The 24,376-nt window shown below is 33.4% G+C and overlaps 2 protein-coding genes across 6 annotated transcripts in view; one reads left to right on the top strand and one right to left on the bottom strand.

Moving 5' to 3' along the window:
* The first annotated feature begins 12,194 nt into the window (after positions 1–12,194).
* Positions 12,195–15,290, top strand: Mlc-c (Myosin light chain cytoplasmic). 2 transcript variants are annotated; one of them, XM_023157094.2, is made up of 5 exons: positions 12,195–12,302; positions 12,384–12,411; positions 12,871–13,052; positions 14,686–14,832; positions 14,891–15,290. In XM_023157094.2, the coding sequence occupies exons 1-5, from the start codon at positions 12,300–12,302 to the stop codon at positions 14,972–14,974; spliced, it is 444 nt and encodes a 147-aa protein (XP_023012862.1). In that variant the 5' UTR covers positions 12,195–12,299; the 3' UTR covers positions 14,975–15,290. The 2 variants fall into 2 exon arrangements, with proteins under 2 accessions (XP_023012862.1, XP_023012861.2); XM_023157093.2 differs by lacking the exons at positions 12,195–12,302; positions 12,384–12,411 and adding an exon at positions 12,685–12,820.
* Positions 15,291–17,999: 2,709 nt separating this feature from the next.
* The window catches only part of LOC111502913 (ATPase family AAA domain-containing protein 2), a 56,476-nt gene continuing 50,099 nt past the window's right edge, over positions 18,000–24,376 (bottom strand). For 2 of the 4 annotated variants that reach the window (XM_074181111.1, XM_074181114.1), the window contains 6 exons: positions 23,709–24,073; positions 23,429–23,622; positions 22,346–22,542; positions 19,914–20,011; positions 18,735–18,919; positions 18,000–18,649 (listed from right to left, as the gene is read on the bottom strand). In XM_074181111.1, coding sequence (XP_074037212.1) covers positions 18,566–18,649; positions 18,735–18,919; positions 19,914–20,011; positions 22,346–22,542; positions 23,429–23,622; positions 23,709–24,073 — 1,123 coding nt within the window. In that variant the 3' untranslated portion in view covers positions 18,000–18,565. The remainder of the gene's footprint in view (positions 18,650–18,734; positions 18,920–19,913; positions 20,012–22,345; positions 22,543–23,428; positions 23,623–23,708; positions 24,074–24,376) is intronic. The other 2 variants (XM_074181113.1, XM_074181112.1) reach the window with 2 other exon arrangements.

Raw genomic sequence — 24,376 nt, 5'->3', positions numbered from 1 at the left:
CGACAGAATTTTTTCTTAAATCGGAAGTACAGCCAATTCAAAATTTTTCCAAATTTCTCCACTTCCTCATCAAACCTCTACCCACCCCTGAAGGAGGCGTATAATGTACTAGTTACGCAATAGTCACTGAAACACCCAGTACATAGAATCAATGACTTTTACTTTTATAGATAAAACCAACCCATGCGCTGGTCGAATAAAATATGTTTCAAAACGTGATTTCAGCATGTCTGTTTTCTTCCAACTTGCAAGTTGTGCATTTCAAGGCGTTTAGTTTAGAAAGATGTCGATTTCAATGGTCGCATTCAGATCAGTCGTTGGGTCGGAACAAAATCCCAAGGCCGGGGGGCCATGACTTGGTTCTGAGTTGTCGGTATAGGCGTATCAAGTAACTTTGCTCTTATATAAACCCGACGATATTGGTTGTTTGCGATAATTGTATATTGCTCGTGTTTGCTTTAGAAGAAATTTAATCTGTTGCTCTTTTATGAATTGAAGGTCAGAATACGTGGCGGTAGCAGAAATTTTATTAAAAATACATTCAATAAATTTTGAGTTGAAATTAAGGGTTTATTGAAAGTTTGAGAACAGAGTCAGAATACAAAAATATTCCAATGTGGGAATTTGACAATTATAATTTTGTCATGTTACGACTTCAGTTTGGAATTTCCAGTAAATTCTGACATTAAATTCGAAATTCTTTTGAATTCCCATTTTAAACTTGAAATTTTATTGAGTTCCGGCTTTGAACTAGATATTTTGTTGATTTTCGACTTTCAACTTGTGATTCTGTTAAATTTCGGCTTTCAACTCCAAATTTTGTTCAATTGTTTGACTTGTAACCGGCAATTTTGTTGAATTCCGACTTTCAACTCTAAATTTTGTTGAATCGCCCGACTTTTGACTTGAATTTTTTTCGAATTTCGACTTTGAACTGGAGTATTTGTTAATTTCCGACTTTTACCTTGAAATTTTGTTAAATTCCGACCTTCGACTCGAATTTTTTTGAGTTGTTCGACTTCTAACTTGAAATTTTGTTAAACTCCGACTTTGAACTGAAAATGTTGTTGAATTATTCGGCTTTTGAGTTGAAATTTTGTTGGTTTCGGGTTTCAACTCCAACTTTCAAATTGAAATTTTGTTGAATATTTCGCATTTTACGTTGAAATTTGGTTGAAATCCGACTCTGAACTGCGAACATTTTGATTAGCGACTTTCAACTAGAAATTTTGTTAATTTTTCCAACTTTCAAATTGAAATATTGTTGAATTTCGACTTTGAACTAAAAAGTTTATTGATTTTCGACTTTCGACTTGTAATTTTATAGAATTTCCACTTTCAACTCTAGATTTTGTTGAATTTTTCGGCTTTCAACTTGAAATTTTATAAATCAAACTCTGAGTTTTGATCAGTTTTGGTTTCAAACTCGAAATGCTCTAAAAATTTGAGTTTAAACTTTTTCATATTAAAAAACAAGGTTCAAATTTCTACCAACGTTGGGAGAGGTCAACTTTGATGCAGGATGCCACAGAACAATTTTAAGAAGCGCATTTTCAAATGTCTACTTCAAACTTGAAAGTTTATCAAATTTCCGCCGTTAAACTTGGAATTTTTATAAATACAGACTTTTAACTTGAAATTCCGTTGAACTCTGACTTTTGACTTGAATTTTTTCCAAATTCCGACTTGAAACCCAAAATTTTGTTGAAATCCGATCATGATCAAGATAAAAATGGAACAAAAGAGTTCATTCTAGAAAACCTGACGCATTCGCCAATTTTTAAAATGTTAATTTCTGCTTTTTCTCAATTACAATCCTTTTTTAGATCTAGATTCACTTTTCTTAACAGAAACTCAATGAGATTGAATTCTTTGTGTACTCTGGCTTCCAAATCTGAATTGAAAATTTATCAAATTTCCAACTTCAAACTTCGAATTTCTACAAATTCCGACTTTGAACTTGAAATTCTGTTGAACTCTGATTTTTGACCTGGAGTTTTCTTAAATTCAGACTCTGAACTCGGTATTTTCTCAAATTTAAATTCATCTTAAAATGTCATCATTTGAATTTTAAAATTTTATCAAATTCCAACTTTCAGCTCGTCATTTAGCTTTTTTTCAGCCATATCTTCTTTTGTATCAAAAACGTATATGAAATTCTAATTTTTCATATGCTTATTTTGAGTAGAAACTCATTTTTGTTATTTCTATTTGGCACAGATCACATAAAAAATAAACAAACCCTGGCGCATTCGCCAATTTTTGAAATGCATTTTCTCAATTATAATCTTTTTCGTCCACATTCACTTTTTTTTTCGATTATGTTGTACCACTATCCCAATAATGAGCTACCAAAATTGTTCAAGAAAAACAGATGCATAATTGAATCTTCATCATTATTCATTATCAATGTTTATGAAAAAAAAGTCAGAGACAAAATGGAAACCTAACTTCAGAAATGATTTCAAAATTTCCTAATTCTAAAACTTTTCATATTACAATCAAAATTTTTTCATCTAATGATAATGTAACTAAATTTAAAAAATGCCGCGAGTAAAATTAATGAATATCAGCACATTTCTATTGAACAATAACGTGTGAAATTACACAAAAATCACTCATAAAAAGTAGTTTTTTTTCATTATTCTCATATTTTTTCTTCAGTGGCGGAGAAATAGAGAGCCAAAAAGATTTTTCCCCGAAAATTGATTTTCAACTTGATGTTTGTGTGGTACATCAAGAAAGCGAGAATCACTTCCTTTGTAGTAATTATCAGGACCGTTATAAAAAAATTAATAATATTGTGATGATCATTAATTTACCTAAATTCTCGAGGATATCAAAAAAACTTCATTTTCCGGAAATATACAGACATTTCTACAAAAAAATCAGGTCCATATTTAAAACTCCAAAGATGAGGGTGTCCCAATTTTCACGGCGCACTGTATAACAATTCTATGATCATATTACAATATTATAATGAAAGTTATATATATATATATATATATATATATATATATATATATATATATATATATATATATATATATATATATATATATATATATATTATGAAGTGTGAACAGATTTTCAATATGTCTGCAAATGAAGAAGACGGCAAAAAACAAATATTATTTTTTTCGTTACTGGTTACTGGTCGTTACTGGTTGGATGGAAGAGCAATTTCTGCCTTGATTCGTCATGCGCAGACGTTGAATTCTGCCATTTGTTAGGTTAGATTAGTATCCCTTGTACTAAGTAACCTTTCAATAAAAGCATTTATTATTATTATTATTTTTCACTACCAATCAATGAAAAAATTTTGTCAACAACCGTGTAACTCGAAATATCTATGATAGTCTGTATACTAATAAAAAAGTGAATGGGATATTTTTAGATATGATGAAAGCTTTTGATACTATATCTCACTCTAAATTCCTCGAGAAACTAACACAATACGGAATAAGAGGTGTTTGCCTTGAATTTTTACGGAGTTACTTAAGAAACAGAAAACAGTTCCTGCAAACCTACAAATAACAAAGTGTGGTGTTCCTCAAGGTACGGTTTCAGGACCGGTACTTTTTTTATTCATATTACTAATTTACTCAATACAAATATTGATGGTAATCTTTATTTATATGCAGATGAGATCGTGTATGTTGGGTTATGACTTGCTCACCCTCAATATCACGAAAACTAAATTCATGACATTTTCATGTAGTGAAAAATATCAGCCAAAATTTCATGAAACAAACATTCATAGTTCGAAATATTTACGCAACATTTTCAAAAATACAATTGCACTCTTAAATTAAATAGAACACTAGAAATGAAATTTTTAGGAATTCAAATAGATTGTTGCCTGAAGTGGAAAAACATTCACTTGAATTAACAAAAAAATTTAGAAAATGTCTATAAGTTTAGACTTCTAAGAAATATGTTTGAGGTGAAAACTTTATTAGTGTTTTATCATGCATTATTTTTCAGTGTTATGAACTATGGAATCATAGCCCGAAGTAGTGCATATGAAAACTCATTAAACTCTATTAAATCTACTCATAAGTATGCAATAAAAATAATATTTAAAAAACCTTTTAGATTTCTATAAAAAGTTTTATTCAGAAAATATTTCATTTTAACTAGCAGACAAACATTTTACAAATGCAGTACCATTTATATGAAAAAAAAAAAACATTTTACAAGTACTGACATAATTGAACATCAGTATAACACAAGATCAAAGACCAATAAATGCTTTTAAATTGGTAAATGTACTCTACATTTAATGCAACAACACTCAATATGTATTGGTTGTGAAATTTATAATTTAATTCCACCACAAATTAAAAATTTTAGATCAACAGCATTTAAAAAAAAATAGATAATTGGATATAAGAAAATACTGAAAAAATTGAAAATGTGCTCAGATTAGAACAATTTAGTTTAACAGATGATTTATTCGCCCTCATTCATAATAAAACATTATTGTTGAAACATATTTTTATTTTTTTTATGTACAATATATATTAACAGTTGACATAAACTTAATGCTTAGGGGACTGTGTTAAAATATTTTGCATGTACTAAATTTTTTTATTATTTATAGACATTCATTTGACATTGTACATTTGTAAATAGATTTGAATTTTAATCTAGACCTAGAAGTGATTTCGAAATGGGGAGAAAGTAACCAAGTTCAATTCAATGCCACAAAACCCCAGGTATCGGTTTTCTCCAAGAAAATGAATGTCTCCGAACCGGAAACATTGTGCTTGTGTTTTTTCCATAAAAAAATATCTGCTTCCTTCCCACCTTTCAGGGAACATTCCTGACACACTCTGTATATAATATTAATTCATTATCACTCCACCTCCCCCGTTCAGTCCAACACTCCACCTTGAATAGAAATGAAATTTTTTTTCTATCATTCCGACTATTTATTAATAGTTCACTTCAGACTGCAGGAATAAAAAAGGCGCGGTACATGCAAATCAGGCGACGCCTACAAATTGTTTCCCGTGAAAAATAACGCAAATATTAGCGTACGAGATAACCACCATCCTAGAGACACGTGAACAAAAGGTCACTCACTGCTTGTAATTTTGTTTCGTTAAAAATTGAATTTCATAGTTATCTACCTTAAAATGGGATCGGTTGCCGGTTATTGTATATCAGATGAATATGTGACGCTTTGAAATACATTTCCAAGTCTGGGAAGTCCTGGTGTATCGTGATGAATGGAAAACATTCGTCGCTGGTTGCAGTTACACATGGAGTGCCCCAAGGGTCAGTACCGGGGCCTTCTCTAGGTGATTTTTCGAATTAATCTAAATTTTTGTTTGTACGTTCTGATTATCACATTGCCATAATTTTATTTGTAAGTTTGTGAACTTGGTTGAACAGTTTTTTTGCGTTCAAAATATAATAGATTCATCAATTCAAATTCTGGATGTAATATATGTTCTTTTATAACTTAGTCAATGAAATGATCATGTACTAAACAGTGAATATGTGAACAGTAATTGTGATGCACTGTTTTTAACCTTTGGTGTAAAAGAAGATCGAATTGAACTGGTTTGATCTTCCTCTTGAAGATGATCACTTGGTGATCGAAACAGTGTGAAGATGTTAAAATAACGGTTTAGTGTTAGGAAAAAACTCCAGTAATATGAACAGTGATTAGGTTTTAACACTATCTTTGTGGAAAATGTCTACAAATTTATAGAAATATAAAATCCCGCTCAGAAGTTAAGAAGATGTGTACGAAACATCTTCAAGACATTTAGGCTCAGGATTCGATAAAGTCAACGAAGACCGTTTTTGCCTGGTTCTGATTGGCGAAGGTTCTACCGGTGAGAAAGTTACCAGAGTTCTTGAAAAGATGGTAGTTGGTTGGCGAGGGGTCTGGGGAGTATGGTGGATAAGGCAGACGCTCAATTCATTCAATTTTCGGACGATGATTTCTGAAACGTGCGGACGGGCGTTGTTGTGGAGCAAGACCGGACCTCTTCTGTTGACCAGTCGCTCAACGATATCGAATATTCAAGATTCTGCCTTGATTTACTTAACTGTTCAAAGCACTATTTCAGGTCCTGTACATTCAATAGTCTGGTACATAATACAATGCAAATGGATAAAAAAATATTCCAAACACGTGAAGACTTAATTTAAGCGGTAAAAATCGATTCCGACGCTCAAACAATGATACATAACCACCGTCGTAAAGTTGATAAATCGTTTAATACCCTGCAGGTATTTTGCCATCACAAATTACGACATGGACAAAGTAACTCGGTAGCGACCTGTCATATTATGTAGGAAATTAGGCTTAATCACCAAGCCATTGTAGCAGAATGAATTATAACGATTTGGTGAGTTTGAACGGTGGAAACCGTGGGTTTGACTTGACAAATGCTTAACGATTTGGGATCATTCATAACGATAACTTTCTTCGTCTAAAAAGAGAATAGAAAATATATACCTATCGGACTTATCTCAATGTACACACATCGGAAAAGTCTAGGGATATTTTTAAAAATGGCAATAATTTTTTTTTAGATCGCTTTAAGAAAAAAAAGTTGACGGGTGATCATTAAACGAATGTAACTTACAACAAAATTTATTAAATGGTCAAAAATACTGAGTGCGCATATAAGCAAAACTAAAAAAATATGGTTCTTCTTTGGCGCCCCGAAAAAAAATCATAATACAAAAAAAATTGGAATCAGTACAAAGTATGGCCTCCACGCTGGTTTATTACGGCCCTACATCTATCGTGCATCGACAAAATGAGATTGTCAATGTCTTGTTGTGGTACATTTGCCCATTCAGCGATTAAAAGCTCTCTCAATTGAAACGTTGTGTGAATGTTCCCCATATGCGGAGTAATTCTTCGTTGAAGCATGTCCCACACATGCTCGATGGGATTCAGGTCCGGTGATTGTGCTGGCCATGGCAATACATCAACTCCTTCGTTGGTGAGCCAGTCAGTCACTAGACGCGCGACATGTGGACGAGCATTAACGTGCATTAGGTGGAAGTTTTCACCAACAGCACTAGCAAACGGACGGACGATAGGTAGAAGAATGGTGTCGAGGTACTGTCGAGCTGTGAGGGAGCGATTTGGAAAAACGAGATCGGTTCTGCCGCCGATCATGATTCCGCCTCATAGCATTACTGTACCACTTCTGTATGTGTGAACTTCCTGGACGTGTCTCAAACGTTCATTATTTCCAGGTCGTCTCCACAGTCTTACTCGACGAGAATCTGGATGAAATCCAAATCTGGATTCGTCTGTAAACAAAACTGTGGCCCAATCATTTGCATCCCAGTTTTGATAATATTCTTGACACCACTCTAATCTTCTACCGCGAATTCCCTTGCACATCCCCAAGAAATGATATTAAAGCTGGTGTGAGAATAAGCCATAGAAAAGTAGACATTCATCAATCCAAAATTATCTATAGTGTTTTTCAATTGTTTGATTGAGTAATATACGGAATTGAGTTTGTTGCAGACCTTCTGAATATGACCGCTCCAGGTCAAATTTTCGTCTAAAGACGTTCCTAAAACAAGACTTCGCTGGAAGATCGAATACCATTTATTGTGGAAGAGTCACTGCTGAAATTTTTCCTAATAAATGATTTCATTGAAACAGATTTAGATTTATTCAGAATAAGTTTGTTGCGTTGACACCAAGCACTGAATTTATCTATTATTTTATTTATTTTGTCTGACAACTCAACTTCGTTTTTGTCGGCCACAGTAATTGCAGTGTCATCCGCAAACATGGTTATGTGACACTCAGAAAAGAATTCAGACAGTTCATTTATGAAATTGAGGAACAACAATGGTCCCAGGATAGAACCTTGAGGCACTCCTAGTTTTACATCTTTGGGACTTGATAAAATTCCATTGCAGCTAACTATTAGACTACGGTTTTCCATATATGATTTCACCCAGTTCAATAGATTATTTGGGAAACCTAGGCCTGCAAGTTTAATTATAAGAAATTCGGAAGAAATGGTATCAAATGCTTTTGACAAATCGAAAAAAAGTGTTACAACTAGTTTATTCGAGTCAACCTGTGTATAAATGAAATTTAATAAATGGTATGAAGCTGATTCAATTGATTTGTTCTTCCTGAAGCCATATTGGTTATTACTAAAAAGATTATTTTGATCCATGTAATTCAGAATTCTGTTACTAACAACTTTTTCAAACAGTTTAGAGAGGGAACAAAGTAAAGATATCTGTCTGTAGTTGTCTACCTCAGTTTTGTCGCCTTTTTTATATAGAGGAAATATGAGAGTCGTTTTAAATACATTTGGAAAACAACCTACAAAAAATGACTGATTCATCAAAAACAATAGTGGCTCGATTATAAGGTCTACAATTTTTTTCACGGTTGCAGATTACCGAACGCGGTGACTTACGGCTGTTTTGGAGTAAATTCAAGCCTGATATTAAGAAACTTGTTAAAAATCATCAAAGTCATCCATCACATTAGATTAGTTTTAAAATACAAATTGAAATGTTTGTTTTAATAACATGAATAAACAGTTTTCGTAATGTTACAAAATGGTGTTTTACATTACCCTCATCAAAAAGTATCATTTCAATTTATTATTAAAATAATGACTGCGATTGTGATTCGTAAGATGTAGTAAAGTAAAAAAATTTGGGGGGCGCTAGAAAATAATTAATTCTCAAACCTAATTTGGGCGGTAGACCAAATTAGGTTTGAGAACTTCTGCTCTAAAAGAAAGGCATTTCTCTCAAAGAAGCGTTACTCAATTGTTTTATTGTTCATCTTGATCAACTTACAAAAATACTACTGTTTCAGATACTCGATCTGGATCAACCAGGAAGTTGAAAAGAGTTTACTAATGAAGTCATCAAAGTTTTTTTCATATCTTTGAACACCTGTAGGCGTATCACCTTCCACTCCTAGTAGCATTTCATCCAACACCCGCACGAAATATGATATCATCACAGCACACATAAAAACAACCATCCTCGGTAAATATATCAAACAAAAATTCTTAATTACAACCCATAATTCGATCATACATCACAAAGCACTTTTTATTTACTTCACCTTCGAATTCTTGGCGGGGCCACGCCTAGGTCGATAATATTTCAGAAGTGTGCAGGAGTGGAGTTGATCTTTTTAATGACATGCCCATCACAAGGATGTGGAACCTGCACAGGTGGTCCGGATCAAGGTAACGCCCGTTTATTAAGAAGATTAATGTCACTAGCTAACAAATAAGAAAAAAAATTGCGACTAATATTATAATGGCTATACATGAGAGTTTAAAGCAACCTTAGTGCGACAACAACATCAAAAAATTTCCAATACACATGAAAAAAGATTCAAATGAAGTCTTTTATGCATAACCTTTTTGCAAATGTTGACTTTCGTTTATATGATTTCCCTCATAAGGAACCAACAATAATGCCCCATCATTGCTGCATCCCATTTGCCTTGCTAACGTTGCTCCATTGTCAGTATGCCTTGGTGGAACCTTTCCCCTTGTTCGTTACTGACAGCTCCCAAATTTTCTGGGATAAAATTCAAATTCATCAACTTCTTTATGTAATGATTTTACTAAAATTTTCATTACCCCAGTTTAATGTGTAATGGAGGTAACAAAACGTTTTTGGGATTAACAAGAGGTATATTCTTCCCGTTAGCTTGACCTGGAATATATTTATCTCTCGGAGGCCATTCTTTTACTTGATAATGGCTCTGTGTTGCCCTACTGGCAAAGAAAACAGCTAAACTTCGTGAATCCGCCCTGAAGATCTAGTAATAGTCCTATGACATTTAGGTCACCACATATTTGCCACTTATACCTATTACAACTGATTGCATTTAGAATAAGTGACATACTTTCGTGTATTTCCTTCATGGCACCTGCGTGTGCAAGAGGAATAGAGGGTATTTTGTTACCATTATGGAGCAGAACGGCTTTTAAACTTGTTTTAGACGAATTTTCAAATGAACACCATTCGTCCGGGTTATGTGCAAATCCTAATATTTCCATCACACCATTTGTATTTACACAAACACACATTTTATCCTGCATAGTAAAAAAACGAGGATAGTTCATGGTTACGGTTCCTGAATATTGTAACTTTGGTTTTAGGGGCTAGTTAATTCCATTGTTGTAATCTAGATCATAATAGTTCAGCATTTTCTTTGGACAAGTGGAGGAAGAGAGAAAAAACAAATTTGAAATGTGTTCATTAAATTTTTGTGAAAAAAATCATAACTCAAAAATCTTACGTGTTAATGTTTACTATCATTTTCGCATTTAGGGACCAAAATTTAACAAAGAACTGCCCTTGGCGTTACATTAGTAAATTGGCTGTAAACTAGTGTTTCATGGTATCAAATGAATAACAAAAATGTGAATTTTAGAATATTTATATTTTTATTTGTATTTTTCATCAGAACACACTGTCCAGGATCACCCTGTGTGCTTTCTTCGTGTTTACTTCAAATTTCCGATTTATTTATTAATTTATTGTATGGGATCTCCCCTATCATAATAGTACAAGCATCAAATGTAATGAATATGCATACACTATTTAAAAATTAAAGAAAATTCTAAAAATGTAAAAGTAAAACTCGAAGTAAACACAAGCACGCGAAGATGGGCAAAAGCGTTTATATAAACAGAATGGTTAATGTTACTCCTGACGAAAATCAAGTAGTTTTCATAAAAGAGCTCTAAAACAACGCATTTTAAACTTATCATTTCAACCTTTTTCTTTAAAGAAATATTTAAATACTTAAAAAAGAGGGATGAAATAATGCATTCAACATTTAAAGGGATTCGTTTCTATTTCACTATTTGGCAACATCGATTTTAGCTAATAAATAACAACAAATCTGTTACCTGTATGAGACAAACAAAGATGACATATTTCAGAGGCGTGCTGTTCTGTTTACTTATGTTCCGAGTTCCGAGACATTCTGTGACATGACATTTTGTGCACCTAACCTATCTTCCTCTATATAAATAAATAACAAAACAACTGTTGTTTATGTGGCTTGTGAAGGTGGTATTGAAATATAATTTATATTTTGACTGTGCTGTTCAATGAAAACCTGTTTCATCCTGCAATTATAAAAAGTGGAGTGCCCCAAGGATTAATCCTTGGACCCCTTCTGTATACTATTTATACTTCGCAATTTCATAAACATTAAGACACTTCTCAGTTCACTTTTATGCGGACGACATACAACTTTACATGTCCTTTGAAGAAAGTGATATTCGTCTTGCCTGTGACCATATGAATACCAATCTTTGGCTTCCTTATCGAAGAAGTTATGTTTGACGATAACTCAGCTAAAGCAAAATCATTGCTTTTTGGACGAAAGGAGCACGAGAAAGAAACAAATACAATTTAAACCTGCTTCTCGAAATTCGCCAAAATTTAGTATTAATTTTTCCTTTGTCATAAAAAAAGCATTTAGTAATTTGAAACTTATTTACTCTTATAGACATTTATTAACAAGAAAATGTGAATCCTGTTATGCGAATCCCTTGTTCTGTCACACCTTAACTATGCTGACTGCATATTTGGGCCTGCTTTATTGCAAACTGATAGTTGCCGACTTCAGATGATTCCTAAACGATAGATTTCCACTTGCTATCGTCCAACTCGTGTTAGGAATCACACGTTAAAAGGTAAGACCTCGTTAATCTTTATCTCGCACAATTTTAGACTTCTGAGGGTTGTCGTTCGTAGGGGTGCGACAGCTGGTTAACGGAAAAACAGGTTTAAACAGAACAGAAATAAAACAGATCTCTTTACAACAAAACACCTTTCTTCATCTTGGTCCTGAAATGTTTAATAAGCCAGATGATACAATTAAGTCGACAAATCTGAACATTTTTAAATCAAGATTGAGATATTTCACAAAGTGTCAACAGAATGAAAAGCGTCAATCGACAGATAGACTGGCTAAAACAGGTTGACATTAAACTCTGATTGAGCTCGATCATTGTTGATTGACAATTGTGCATTGGCCATATAATTATTCTTCAACTTTAATATTTGAATTTGTTCTAAAAAGCTTGTTATTTCCATATTCATATTTCATATTTCCATATTTCGAGCATTGCTCGAACATTTCGATTCCCCCCGGTAGCATCTTCTTCCGACCTATTTCGAATTTCCCGCTAGGACTAGCGTTCAAACACAGAACTAGTACAATTTGTAAACGTCATTTGATTTTGATTCGTTTTTTTTTGACAGTTCAATAGCGATAAATCACAAAAATGGTAAGAAATACAAAAGAATTCCTCATAAATCCATCGTAAAAAATATGGCAATCTCAGTAATTCTTCCTTGTTATGTTACAGGCAAATTACACTGAGGATCAGATGGCCGGTAAGGAAATTATAGTCGTTAAATTGAGGTTACTTTGCCCCGCCTTGATAAGCTCTTGTACCTTTTCTTAACACTCCCCAATGTATTTCCTTTATCTCCCTGATCTTTTCGCCTGTAAATATAGAAAACAAATACTCACGGAGGCGTCAAAACCTGCGGTAATTTTCAAAAAATCTCGATAGCTCTTGGGTGCAACAAACTGACTTGAAGTAGGTTATGGAGTGTTGAAATGATTCATGTTTGCCAGTTTATTCCTTATAAGGTATGATTTTGAAAGTTTATGTAAGGTTGCCAATTACGCATTTCTCGGACGCAGATGTTCAGTTCTTGATCAGATCTCTCCAATATCAATATACAAAGATGTATCTCTACGAACCTCCCAGTAAATTAACCCTAACTTCTGTAGAAGGTTAGCAGAGTGATAGGTGAGGTGTGTTTAATGATGTGGTGTTTTTTCAGAGTTCCAGGAGGCTTTCCAGCTGTTCGATAACCGCGGGGATGGAAAAATTCACGTTGCCCAGATCGGAGACGCCCTGAGGGCATTGGGTCAAAACCCAACCGAATCGGATGTAAAAAAGTACACCCACCAGCACAAACCTGATGAGAGGGTGTCTTTTGAAGTGTTCCTGCCCATTTACCAGGTGAGTCTTTTACAAATGCTTCTTTTCAGTGTGATTCAGATGCAATATGTATACGAGTCATTCTTTGTTTTCTTTATCAACTCTAATTTGAATAAACTTTCTTAATGTGCCAGCTCTCATCTCTAGGGTACTTCATGATACCAGTTTTAATTGCTCCTAATATGAAGTTTATTCAGTTTTTTTACTGGGCAACTTGTAATGGCTCATACTAATTTTTGGAAAATTCCTAATTAGACTAATGTAGTTTTGACCGCTGATCACAAATCTAAAGTCAAAACTTGATGCTCCGGACTACTTTTGGAGAAATGACCATGCAAAAGTCAGATTTTGAAGTCCTGGACAAAAATATATTAGTCTAATTAAATTTTTTCAAAAAACTAGCCCAAGCTATTCATCTGTTCTCTTCATGAACTCTAAAAGTAGATAAATTCTGGAATGTTCCTAATATGTTGGTTTTTATCTCATAGGTAGTTAATGATATCCATTTTAAATAGTCTTTATAGAAAGTTTATACAAATGTTTCAAATAGCAATTGTTATAGTGCTTTTATTGTTATTAGTGTTTATTGCTTTTGTTAAATATGTCCAAAACAGTTGTGCTTGAATTTGAAAGGCATCTAATAATTAGAATGACAAATAGTTCTAGTCACATTGAGTTGCAGGTTATTTAGGTCATCAAAGCAATTACTTTGTTTTAGTATACTTTTACTCATGATTATTGTCAAAATTAGCACTTTTAACATATAATCCATGACCTAGTTTGTTCCAACAGTTTTGTGATGATACGTCTCTCTTGTGCCTAAATATTGATGAGAATTCATTCATTCAATATTCAATTTCCACATTAGAAAAAACACCTAATTCTATTTGATTAATCGGTAAATCAGTAGAATTTTGAAATCTATTGATTTCCAAACATTCCAAGATTGTTTTTTCAATAGAAAGTCTTGGATGTGGCTCACAGAACAAATGATAATGTGAGCAAATTCATTAAATGTAATAAACACAAAACTTCGGTGTCGGATAAGATAAGAGTATATACGTTGACTTGTGATTCTTGCCCAAAACTATATTGTGCAAACGAAGAGAATGTTTTCCCAAAGAACAAAAGATCATATGAATAGTTTCTTGAATGTGAAGATCCATATTTTGGCAAAGTTCATAACCACTTATTGCATGTAATAAAATAATAAGCTAGAATACTGAAAATACATAAATATCGATGTATTATTCATTATTAATAATCTGCAGTTTCTTCATAGTAGAGTAATATGTTTCAAGTGATTTTGACAGAGTACATCAATAAAGACGGTATTCTTGTTTGCTAGCTTAAGCATACTTGTAATGGATTGCTTTAAATGGTTTCAAAGGCCGTTTAAAATCAAAAAAAGGCTGTGATTATGTTCTTACTCTTATTTATTTCTTGTTTCCATCTTCATATCGTTAGTTACCAAGCAGTTCAAAAACTGACAGAGTACCAATTAATAATCGAGACACTTTGAAGTACTCAGATAATGTTTCTCAATGTTGTTTATATTCAGTTTCATTTTCCTTAATCTCTTGATGAACCAAACGAAGGCTTTGACTACTCTACATATAATTTTGAATGATAATTAGTGAAGATTTTATTTCAGCAAATCTCAAAGACAAGGAGCGGCGATACATATCAAGACTTCATTGAAGGTTTGCGCCATTTCGACAAAGACGGCAATGGTTACATCAGTTCCGCAGAGCTGCGCCACCTTTTAACTACTCTCGGAGAAAAATTAACTGATGATGAGGTATTCATTGCATTTCAAAGTGTCTTTGACTGTTTTACTCTGTGCAATTTTTTTTAAGGTGGAACAGCTTCTTCAAGGCCAAGAAGATTCCCAAGGTAATGTTAACTATGAAGAATTTGTCAAGCTGATCATGTCAGGGTAAATGTTTGTAGTGCAACGTCCCTTGGCCTGTTGCAGAGACGATTTTTCGACACTTTTAGGAGTACTTATTAAGAGATAAGTGATTTTTACCATCGAGTGCATTATACATTTAGGTTGTAGTGTTGTTCTTGCAACAGGCTGTGTTGGAGCATTTCTTGTAACTTATTCACCTAATTATTTCTACAAAGTTGGTTACTTTTATATTTTATATTTAAAGACTCCATTCCAATTTTATACCCTGTTTACTAATCAGTTTTTGGCATCGTAATGTTATAGTCATTATTCTGTAAGTTAATAAAATTTTTATATAAGGGAGACTTCGTGTATTTCTTAGTATCCCGCAGAACAACACGAAGGACATATCAGGACTTACAATAATAACAAAAATTGTAGTTTATTGAAAAACATTACAATTTTGCACAATTGGCTATCGACCGAAGTCCTTCTGCCTGTGTAACAAAATAGCTTCAATATTACACACAAAAAAAAGAAAATCTTACATGATTATCAAAAAACCTGAAACAATTCCATTGAAACGTCTAGAGATCCAAAGGAACAATTCCTTCAGACCAGTCTCTACTCCCTACACTGTAGGTTAACGGACTGACACCTATAAGAAAACAACTACTTCCCTGGCTAATACAACGAAGGGTGTTGGATTATATAAATTTCATTGATGAAGCTGTGTTAGTTTTTCCAACAGCGTTTCTGTTGGGTGGCGATGTCATACTCCTGCGTGGAGATTTCTCGTCTAATGATTTCTTTCTACATAGTCGTCTTTTCCAGCAAACTTATAAGTAAGTAGCGGTAGTCTTTCTTCAATGGGGATAATACCAGTGAGTGGTACAGTAGAGGGTTGTGTGTTTGGGTTATTTGGATGTCCTAATCTTATTTTCCTGATAGCCTTTGTTTCAGATACTTTGTTTTTAAGGGTCTTGAAACAGTGGGTGCGATTATTCATTAAATGGATGTCAGATTAGTTTGTATATTCGGCTTGTTGATATACTTGCACCTGCTCCCGGGTTTGTCAAACTTGTGAAATGTGCGGCTCTTGCTTTCACTTTCTTTTTTAAGGACTCACAGATGCACTCATTTGGGAAAGTTTCTGGGGTTATTAAGGTGGAAATCTTCATGAAAGTCATTTCATCTATCTGAGCTGGCAGAGTTTACAGGGTATATTGAAATTTAACCTAGGTAATGATGGAAGTGACCAATACTTGATGAAAATCTATTATTACTTATTCAAAAAACATAGTTTGATGTGAGATTTCCACTTGAAAGCCTACAAAATCACGACACGTTTTGCTATATGATAACATCTTTGGGCTTCACAATACTGTTTGTATAAATTCTGTGTTATGCTTTTATAGTAATTTGAATCATTGTGATTACTACCTGTCCAATTTCTACATGAAAAATACATTACCTAAACTATTCACCTTTCTAGGAACTCATAAGACTGGAGAAAAATGAATAACAATTTTAACCTTAGCTATCATCTTACCCACAAACCACGAGAGTAAGTAGTTTGTGATCTTACCTAGTTTTAAGATCTATCCAAATTACCAATTTCCTCTTGCAAACTTCATACAATAAAGGGGAACAATGGGGAATGTTCCTCAATTTGGGTTATTACAGCAAATGCAAGTTTGAACAAAATAAAGTTAAGTTTAATTCATGATATTTTTCAAATTCACTTCAAAAAGTATTCGAATTGACGTTTCAAATGTTGGGTTTTAATTTTCAAAGGGATTTGTTTCTAATTCACATATTGGCAACAGCGCCTATATCAAGTTGAAGTAATTTATACGTACCTAGATATTCTACTTTAAAAAAGAAGAATTATCTTTATAAATCAACAATTAACGCAAAATATAAATTATAGTTCAATACCACCTCCACAGGCCACATAAACAACAGTTGGTTTGTTATTTATTTATATAGAGGTTAGGTGCACAAAATGTCATATGTCACAGAATGTCTCGGAACAACAGAACAACACGCCTCTGAAATATGTCATCTTTGTTTGTCTCATACAGGTAACAGATTCATTGTCCTTTATTAGCTATAACCGATGTTGCCAAATGGTGAAATAGAAACGAATCCCTTTAAATGTTGAATGCATTATTTCATTCCTGTTTTTTAAGTATTTAAATAATATTTTAAAGAAAAAGGTTGAAATGATAAGTTTAAAATGCGTTGTTTCAGAGCTCATTTATGAAAACTACTTGATTTTCGTCAGGAGGAACATTCCTCATTCAAATATATTTCACCATTGAGCAATAATCCCGAATTTTTACATCTACTGATTTCTCAACATTCCAAAACGTCGAGTTTCGAACCTTTCTCTTCCAAATACAATACGTAATAATCGTGATTGAACTCGTGCCTTTCTGTCAAAAGATGATTCGCAAATGTTGAATTGGTTTTCCCATTCAAATAACTAATATTATCTTTCATTCTTTTGGAAAAATTCTTTGGGTTTGCCTAATATAAAATTTTGGAAAAGAATCGCAATCAATTTGCGCGGCAGCGCAGCGCATGCCTTAACAGCCGCGCGGAACCCTATTTTCAACGTCAAATTAAAATTATAAATAATGGAGATAGTTTCGGGAGTCGGGACTTTTTTATCGGAAATTTTCTCCTCTTTAACGAGCTTTATTCAAAATTGCTTAAATATTGATATTTTTTGAGTTATTAACGAAAAACTAATACTATTTTTTTAAATCTTATTTTGTTAATAACAATTGCAATTTTTTACCTGCATCAAAATCCTTCAAAAACATTTTTCTAGAGGTGATTCCAAATCGAATGAGCCATCGCTCATATTTTTAGGACCTTTATCTCTATTTTTCATGTTTTTGAACTTTTGATTAGACTAATTTTCATTCAAGAGGGTGTATGTTTCTTCGGAAGTAAATTGTTATTATTATTGGGAATTTACATTCACCCTCACCTACCTACCTCAGTACAGATCACCGTTACACTGGAAGTTATGAAGCAGGATGAAAAAAAAAACAAAACCATCATATAAATCATAAACCTTTAATAATTATCGAACAATGGAAAATTTCAAAAAGTTCACACCTGATACTTCACACATATATACTCAAATCATACACAGGATTCAACAACTTGTATTAATGGGGAAGGCACGTATTTACAGATTCCTTGAAAAAATGAAAACCCAAAAAATAACATTTCTTATGGCAGTGAATGTGATACTTATAAACCTAAAATCTTTGGTAGTATGTTCTTCAGAATATACGACTCTTTAAAATCAAAACTAAAAGTGACGCTACTCTATGTTGGACGGTTTCAAAGGTACATAAAGAAAGAGAGTTCGTTTCTGAGAAAATGTGATATCAGAAGTGACTATAATTTTTGGACTTCCTCAAGGTTACGCCCCTAGACCCGTTTCGTTTGTCATTTACACTACCATACAAGCCCGTGCGTTCAATCCGTCCAACACTTGGCAAATAAAAAATCAAGTTAAGACAGTACACCGCCTCGTTTATGAATAACCTAAAAAATTAAAAATACCGAAATAAATACTTAAAAATAAAAAATATTTCTATTTAAAACGGCCCGGTCAGGGTGATTTTCCCAGAGGTGAATGGGACTTGTACTCAGGAGCTCCTTCTTTTTTGCACCTTGACAATTCCTTCGACAGTTCCTAGAAAATAATCCATGTAAGTCTTTTCAGGTACACTTTTTTGAAAAAATGTTCGTCACTATTAACATTGATGAAGTATTTTTACCTTTGGCAACTGCGTCCTTATGTGTGTCCTGGAATATTTCTTTACTATCCTGCTAAGGTGGTTGTAGAGGTCGAGAAGCGATACTAGAGAATATCCATCTGTCATTTTGACAGCCGTCTCCAATGCCTTTTCCAGTTCCGTTTGGGAGCACTCAATATTATTTTTGGTTTTGGAGTTTTCTGAAACTACAAATTTTTAATACTGTATCGATATAAATTGATGCACTTTTGTAGCTTGAAACATAGGGGGAAGTGTCAAAAGACAGAATTTAAAACTTTCAATTGACAAGTTTTGAATTTGTCTATTTGCAGAATTAAAGAGCCAGCTAAAAGAATTAAAAGATCAATAGACAGGGTTTGTGAACACTAACCAATTTCAAATGACAATTCAATTGAGAAGTTCATTGATAGATTCGAGTGTGGATTGACAAGTTTTTAATAGTTTATAATTTGTTCCGCCAGAGTTGGAATTTAAAAGTGTCAATAGAGACTTTCAAGTGTCACTTGAAGTATTTACAGGATCAATTGACATATTGTTTGAAAGAAGATGACATACATTTCCATACATGGAAACAGTACTCCAAAGAAGGTCTGATCTGAGCTTTATAAAACACTAAAAGTTACTGAGGTGTGTACAGTTTTCTAGTTCGGAAAAGTGTTCCAAACTTTTGAGAAGCCGCCTTTGCAATTCCAACAACATGATTGTGCCAAGACATGTTGGTGTCCATTTTAATCTCCAACACACCTATCGAAGCAGACAGCGGAATTGTCTGACCTGACATTATTATATCCGGTTCGGAGACATTTTTCTTTGCAGAAAACCGATGCTTGGGTTTTTGTGACACTGAATTGAACCTGGTTACTTTCACCCCAATATAACCCTTTCAAATCAAGATGACAATGTTTCTTGGTGAATGTTACAACTTCGGGTTTTTATTGTCTAAAGAAGTGACAATGGAAGTCCAAACTTACAACATTCAACATTTCAATGTTAACAGATATATTCCAAATATCAACGCAAAAGAAAAGACAGAAGAACAGTGCCATAGGACAAGAGAAGAATAAATATCAGAGACTCCAATTTTAACACAATTTATGAACGAATTTCGAAATCATTCCTTGGATAGTTCGAACTGTTATCATTACTAACATTATTTACTCATCTGAACTGGAAACTTACCTGCTTCATTTAGAGCTTCATCCACATCATCAAAATCCAGTGGATTATCCAACAACTCCGATGGACTGAGAAGATCACTGAGCCTTCTTCTTGGAGACCTAGACGAGAATTCAAAAATATATTTCATTTTTTTCTACAAAATCGAAATAATTTGTATGTGAATTGTGAAAAAATCCATTTTCTATGTTTCATAAATTAATATTTTCGTTCCTCCTTCCATTTTTTCAAACGTTCTATCCCCATAAAAATAACAATCCCTGTGAGTTATTAGTTGATGATTTGGAAAGGCGATAACGAGTCAATATCTATTTATTCAAAACATTGCCTATTTTTACAAAATAATCAACATGACATATGCACTGTAACATTCAGCTAGAACTGTAAGTTGGATGTAGGGACAGTCATAAATTACAATCTTTTCACAGTCTTTTTGAATGATTCCAAGGAAGAATTAAAAAGTTCTATATCCACATTGTAAGTGTGTGCAAGTCTCAAAATTCTACCTATACTCATTCCGGCAATAGTTGGTATGATAAAAAGATACTTTGAAGATTTCTGTGTTTCTTGTTCTCTTTAGATTCACGTTTAAAGTAAAAAGTTCAACAAGTTCTGAGAAATTATTGCTGCCATTGATTATTTTGTGAATTAGTGTTTGATCTGTTTCTAATCTTCTATGAGACAGAGTATTCAAGTTAAGATAAGATAATTTATTGATCTCTTAGATGTATATAAATAAGATACAAATAAGATAGGTCACATATACGCACATACATTATTACTCAAGAATGAATAATATACTGTTTTGCCGTTTATTTGTGTTTCTTTGGATAAGACAGCTATATACCCGTCACAATTTGTAATCAATAGATATTTCAGATACTTATTCCTCCACAAATGTTTGATATACAAACTGAATAGAAAAAAGTATCTTCTGTATAATTCAGTGTTCATATAGAAGTATTTGTTTCAAAAGAATTTTTTCTTTCGTGTAATTCAATGTTTATATGAAAGTAGTTGTTTCAGGAGGACTTTCTTTCAGTTTGTGTCTGAAAGTTACTTCTTTGCATGATCTACACATCCATGTATAGAGTTACTTATTTTCAAATTGATTAATCCTTCCTTTCTTTGGAAGATTCTCTCATCCATTTTTTTGTATCAGATGGAGTAGTAGAAAGCCAAAAACTTTCTTTCCCAAAAAATTAATCACTCCTAAAAATATAACCCTTTCAAATCATATTTCAGATACTTTTTGAACAAATATTGAATTAACTCTTTGACATGGGGAGGTAGAATATTGTAGAAGTTGACATCTATAAAATTTCTACTTAACTATTTCAATCTGAATCTTCTGGCCCTCAACAAATCATATCATCTAGTCTCATGATCGTGGAAATAACAATTTCGGTTTAGTGTTGATTTATTTATACGAATATCTATCAAAATTGATACAGATAAATAGAAGGCACTGTCGTTATTTTCATAGATAGGAATTGAGGTTTACACGAGTTTAAGAGACCAGCCCTAGATAATATCTTTACGGCCTTTTTTTGTAACATAAATATCCTGTTTGCGTTAGTACTATTCCCCCAGAGAATTGTTCCATATGAGATGTGAGAATGAAAAAAATCGTAATAAGCCGATAATAGCGCCTGTTCAAGAGATTACATCTTTCAATTTCTGAAGAAGAAATGTGCATTTTGACAGTTCAATGCTAAGTTATTCATTGTGCTCTAACCAGTTCAAAGAATCATCCAGATGTATGCCTAAGAGTTTAACACTGTCTCCAATATAATTTTATGGTTATATTCACCAATATGATACTCCAGTTTTTATGCAGAGTATCTTAAAAACTTGTCTTGAACACTTTCAAGCATATCAATATCCATATTATATGAAGGGAACTACATCCATCAATCTAATGTATTGTGATATAAATGGAAAAATGCAGAGGGATGACGTACAACTGGTTTGAATGGTAACTCTCAGGCCGAAGTCAAATGGTAAGAACACCGGAACTTTCAGAAAGAAGGGCAATCACATCTGGTATGCCACAGGGTTCTGGGTTGGGTTCAGTTCTGTTTTTGTTGTATATTAATGATTTGACTATGATAGATATATCTGGCAGCTTTACTCTATTCGCTGATGATACAACAATATTGCGGAAGGAAAAAACCCAGAGTGATATCTCTGGGTTTGTTGATGGGATACAAAATCTTGTGACAATAAAGTATATTTTGGTTTTGAACAATAGTGGTCCCAAAATTGTTCAATGAGGTACATCGAAACGGATATATTTGTTGTTTACTTCAGCATTTAATGATAATAATTTTTTGTTTGAAAGTGAACAAAAATAGGGAAAAATTCAACACCTTGTTGCTAACAAAACACTTATTAACTCATAAAATGTTTAACCCAGAATGAATGGTACTCACTGTAAGAAATTCGAAGGTTCCACTCTACTAGTCTGAATATCACAGTTAATGGTAAGCGGGGTCGTCACTTCGGTAACGGTTTCCGCATGTTCCTCTTTCACTATAACGGAAGACACCTCATCGGCAGTGACAGGTTGAGTGGGTGTCGGTTTGGCGTCATTTTCTTTGGATTCGCTAGATGAAACTTTTTCGTCCACCTGCATAACAAAAACACAGGGATTGAAAATAAAACACGGTAATATTTTGTATGTATGTACAAGTTTACATATTTTGAATCTGATCATAGCTCGAAAGCTAGAATCAATCCACCGACAAGTTTTGAAATTGTCAATATCAGGTGTGAAAAACATCAATTGACTAAACTGTTGATCAAAAGAATTAAAAAAGTAATATATACTGTTACAATTAAACAGTAATTAATTCTGTATCAATTAAAAGTTTTGTAACCACTCACTGACACATTAAAATGTGTCAATCAACAGAGGCTGATCTGTTAGTTGACAGATTTAAAGTGTCAAAAGTGTACAATTTTTGTTTTGAATTTGTTTTTTCACAGACAAGTGACAAGTTATAGCTTCTACACCGACAGGTTTTGATTTTGCCCATTGACACATTTTGAATATTGTCATTCAATATAAATGAGTAAGTAGAGAAACTTTTATAGCGGACATAATTCGACAAAAAGTAAATACTTTTTCAAGGGTGCACGTTACAAATAAAACGATTCTAGTCTGACTGAGTGTCGGTTGAAAGATTTAAAGAATCATTAGACAGAATTTGATCCATCGGCTGACAGATTTGAAGTCAAAATAGTTATGTTTTGAATGCCAATTCACAACATTTGAATTTGTCTATTGACAAATCTGAAGTATCAAACAATTCTGAATTTACTGCCAGAAAGACTTGGAAGTGCTAATATTCAGACTGTGGGGATATTTCAAGACTTAATTGATTAGGATTTTGAATACGCTCATTGATAGATTTTGGCTATCCATGCAATAATCGACATATCCGAAGTTGCAATTGTCAGAAACGAATCCAATTCCAATACCATGCAAAATATAATTGACTGTAGTTGCCTACCTGGCCTTGACAATTATCCAAAGATTTCTTCTTCTTTTTCTTCACTAACAGTTGCCCTTTTTGCCAACTCCTCTTCCTTTTCCTAGGAGTCCTCGAGTCAAACTTGTCCGCTGACTTCTCGTTCAGCTTATCCTGTGCATTCTGCTGTTCGTCCAAAGTAGTATCAAGCATAGACTCATGGTCAACTTGACCTTCTGAAAGTATTCACAATATAAAAAAAATCTAGGAGAGTTTCAGAACGTCCCGTTTTGGGGCTACTCCGAATCATAAGATGACATACCTGGAGTGTATATGTAAGGTGGCAGGTATTTCGTCGGGCAGTGTTTCCGTTTCTTCCTGTTGCACGAGATTGTCTGACACTTGTCCTCGAAGTCGGTATCCATTTCGGTTTTTATCAAAGTGTAAGCGTAGTCCCGCAGAGAGCAAGCCCGATGCCTTATCTGTTTGTCAGCGGAAGATCTGGCGGGGTTGTACTCCAAAGCGTTCTGGCAGATGAGTTCGATGTCGTTCAAGAAGTCTTTGGCGCACTCGTACTGGTATAAATCCACTTTGGTCATCATTGTTTCCAAATCCATCGGCTGTTTTATTATGGTGGTGTAATCAGGTACTTCTTTCGTGTCCACGGGTTTCGTGAACATGAAAAACCTTCATAGAAAACAAACGATTCAGTTGAAAACTTTAGCATGAGCGATGTGGAGTAGCTAGGTTCAAGACCAACACAAGTTATTTATAAAACAGTCTGAGTGTCTGGGAAAATATGCCAGTTCATAAAACTTTCCCCGTGTGGGGTACCCCAATTATCTATTTTGGATGCAATTTTATTTGTTTTTTATGAATTTTGTTTCAAAATTATTGTCAAAAGAAAATATCAAGTTATACAATCATGACAAATATTAATTTTTATAATAATACTAAACGATTTTACAATTAATTTGCAAAATTACATTG

This window comes from Leptinotarsa decemlineata, unplaced genomic scaffold (genome assembly GCF_025532065.1).
Source record: "Leptinotarsa decemlineata unplaced genomic scaffold, Ldec_3_MD MMD2_tig00026307_RagTag_RagTag, whole genome shotgun sequence".
Taxonomy (NCBI): domain Eukaryota; kingdom Metazoa; phylum Arthropoda; class Insecta; order Coleoptera; family Chrysomelidae; genus Leptinotarsa; species Leptinotarsa decemlineata.
The sequence above is the reverse complement of the archived record's forward strand: the minus strand, read 5'-3'. Positions and strand labels throughout refer to the sequence as shown.

Coding starts and splice junctions, on each gene's coding strand:
- Mlc-c (XM_023157093.2), top strand. CDS start 12,772: ATGTATCTCTACGAACCTCCCAGTAAATTAACCCTAACTTCTGTAGAA. Junction 12,821..12,870: donor AACCCTAACTTCTGTAGAAG/GTTAGCAGAGTG, acceptor GTGTTTTTTCAG/AGTTCCAGGAGGCTTTCCAG. Junction 13,053..14,685: donor TGTTCCTGCCCATTTACCAG/GTGAGTCTTTTA, acceptor ATTTTATTTCAG/CAAATCTCAAAGACAAGGAG.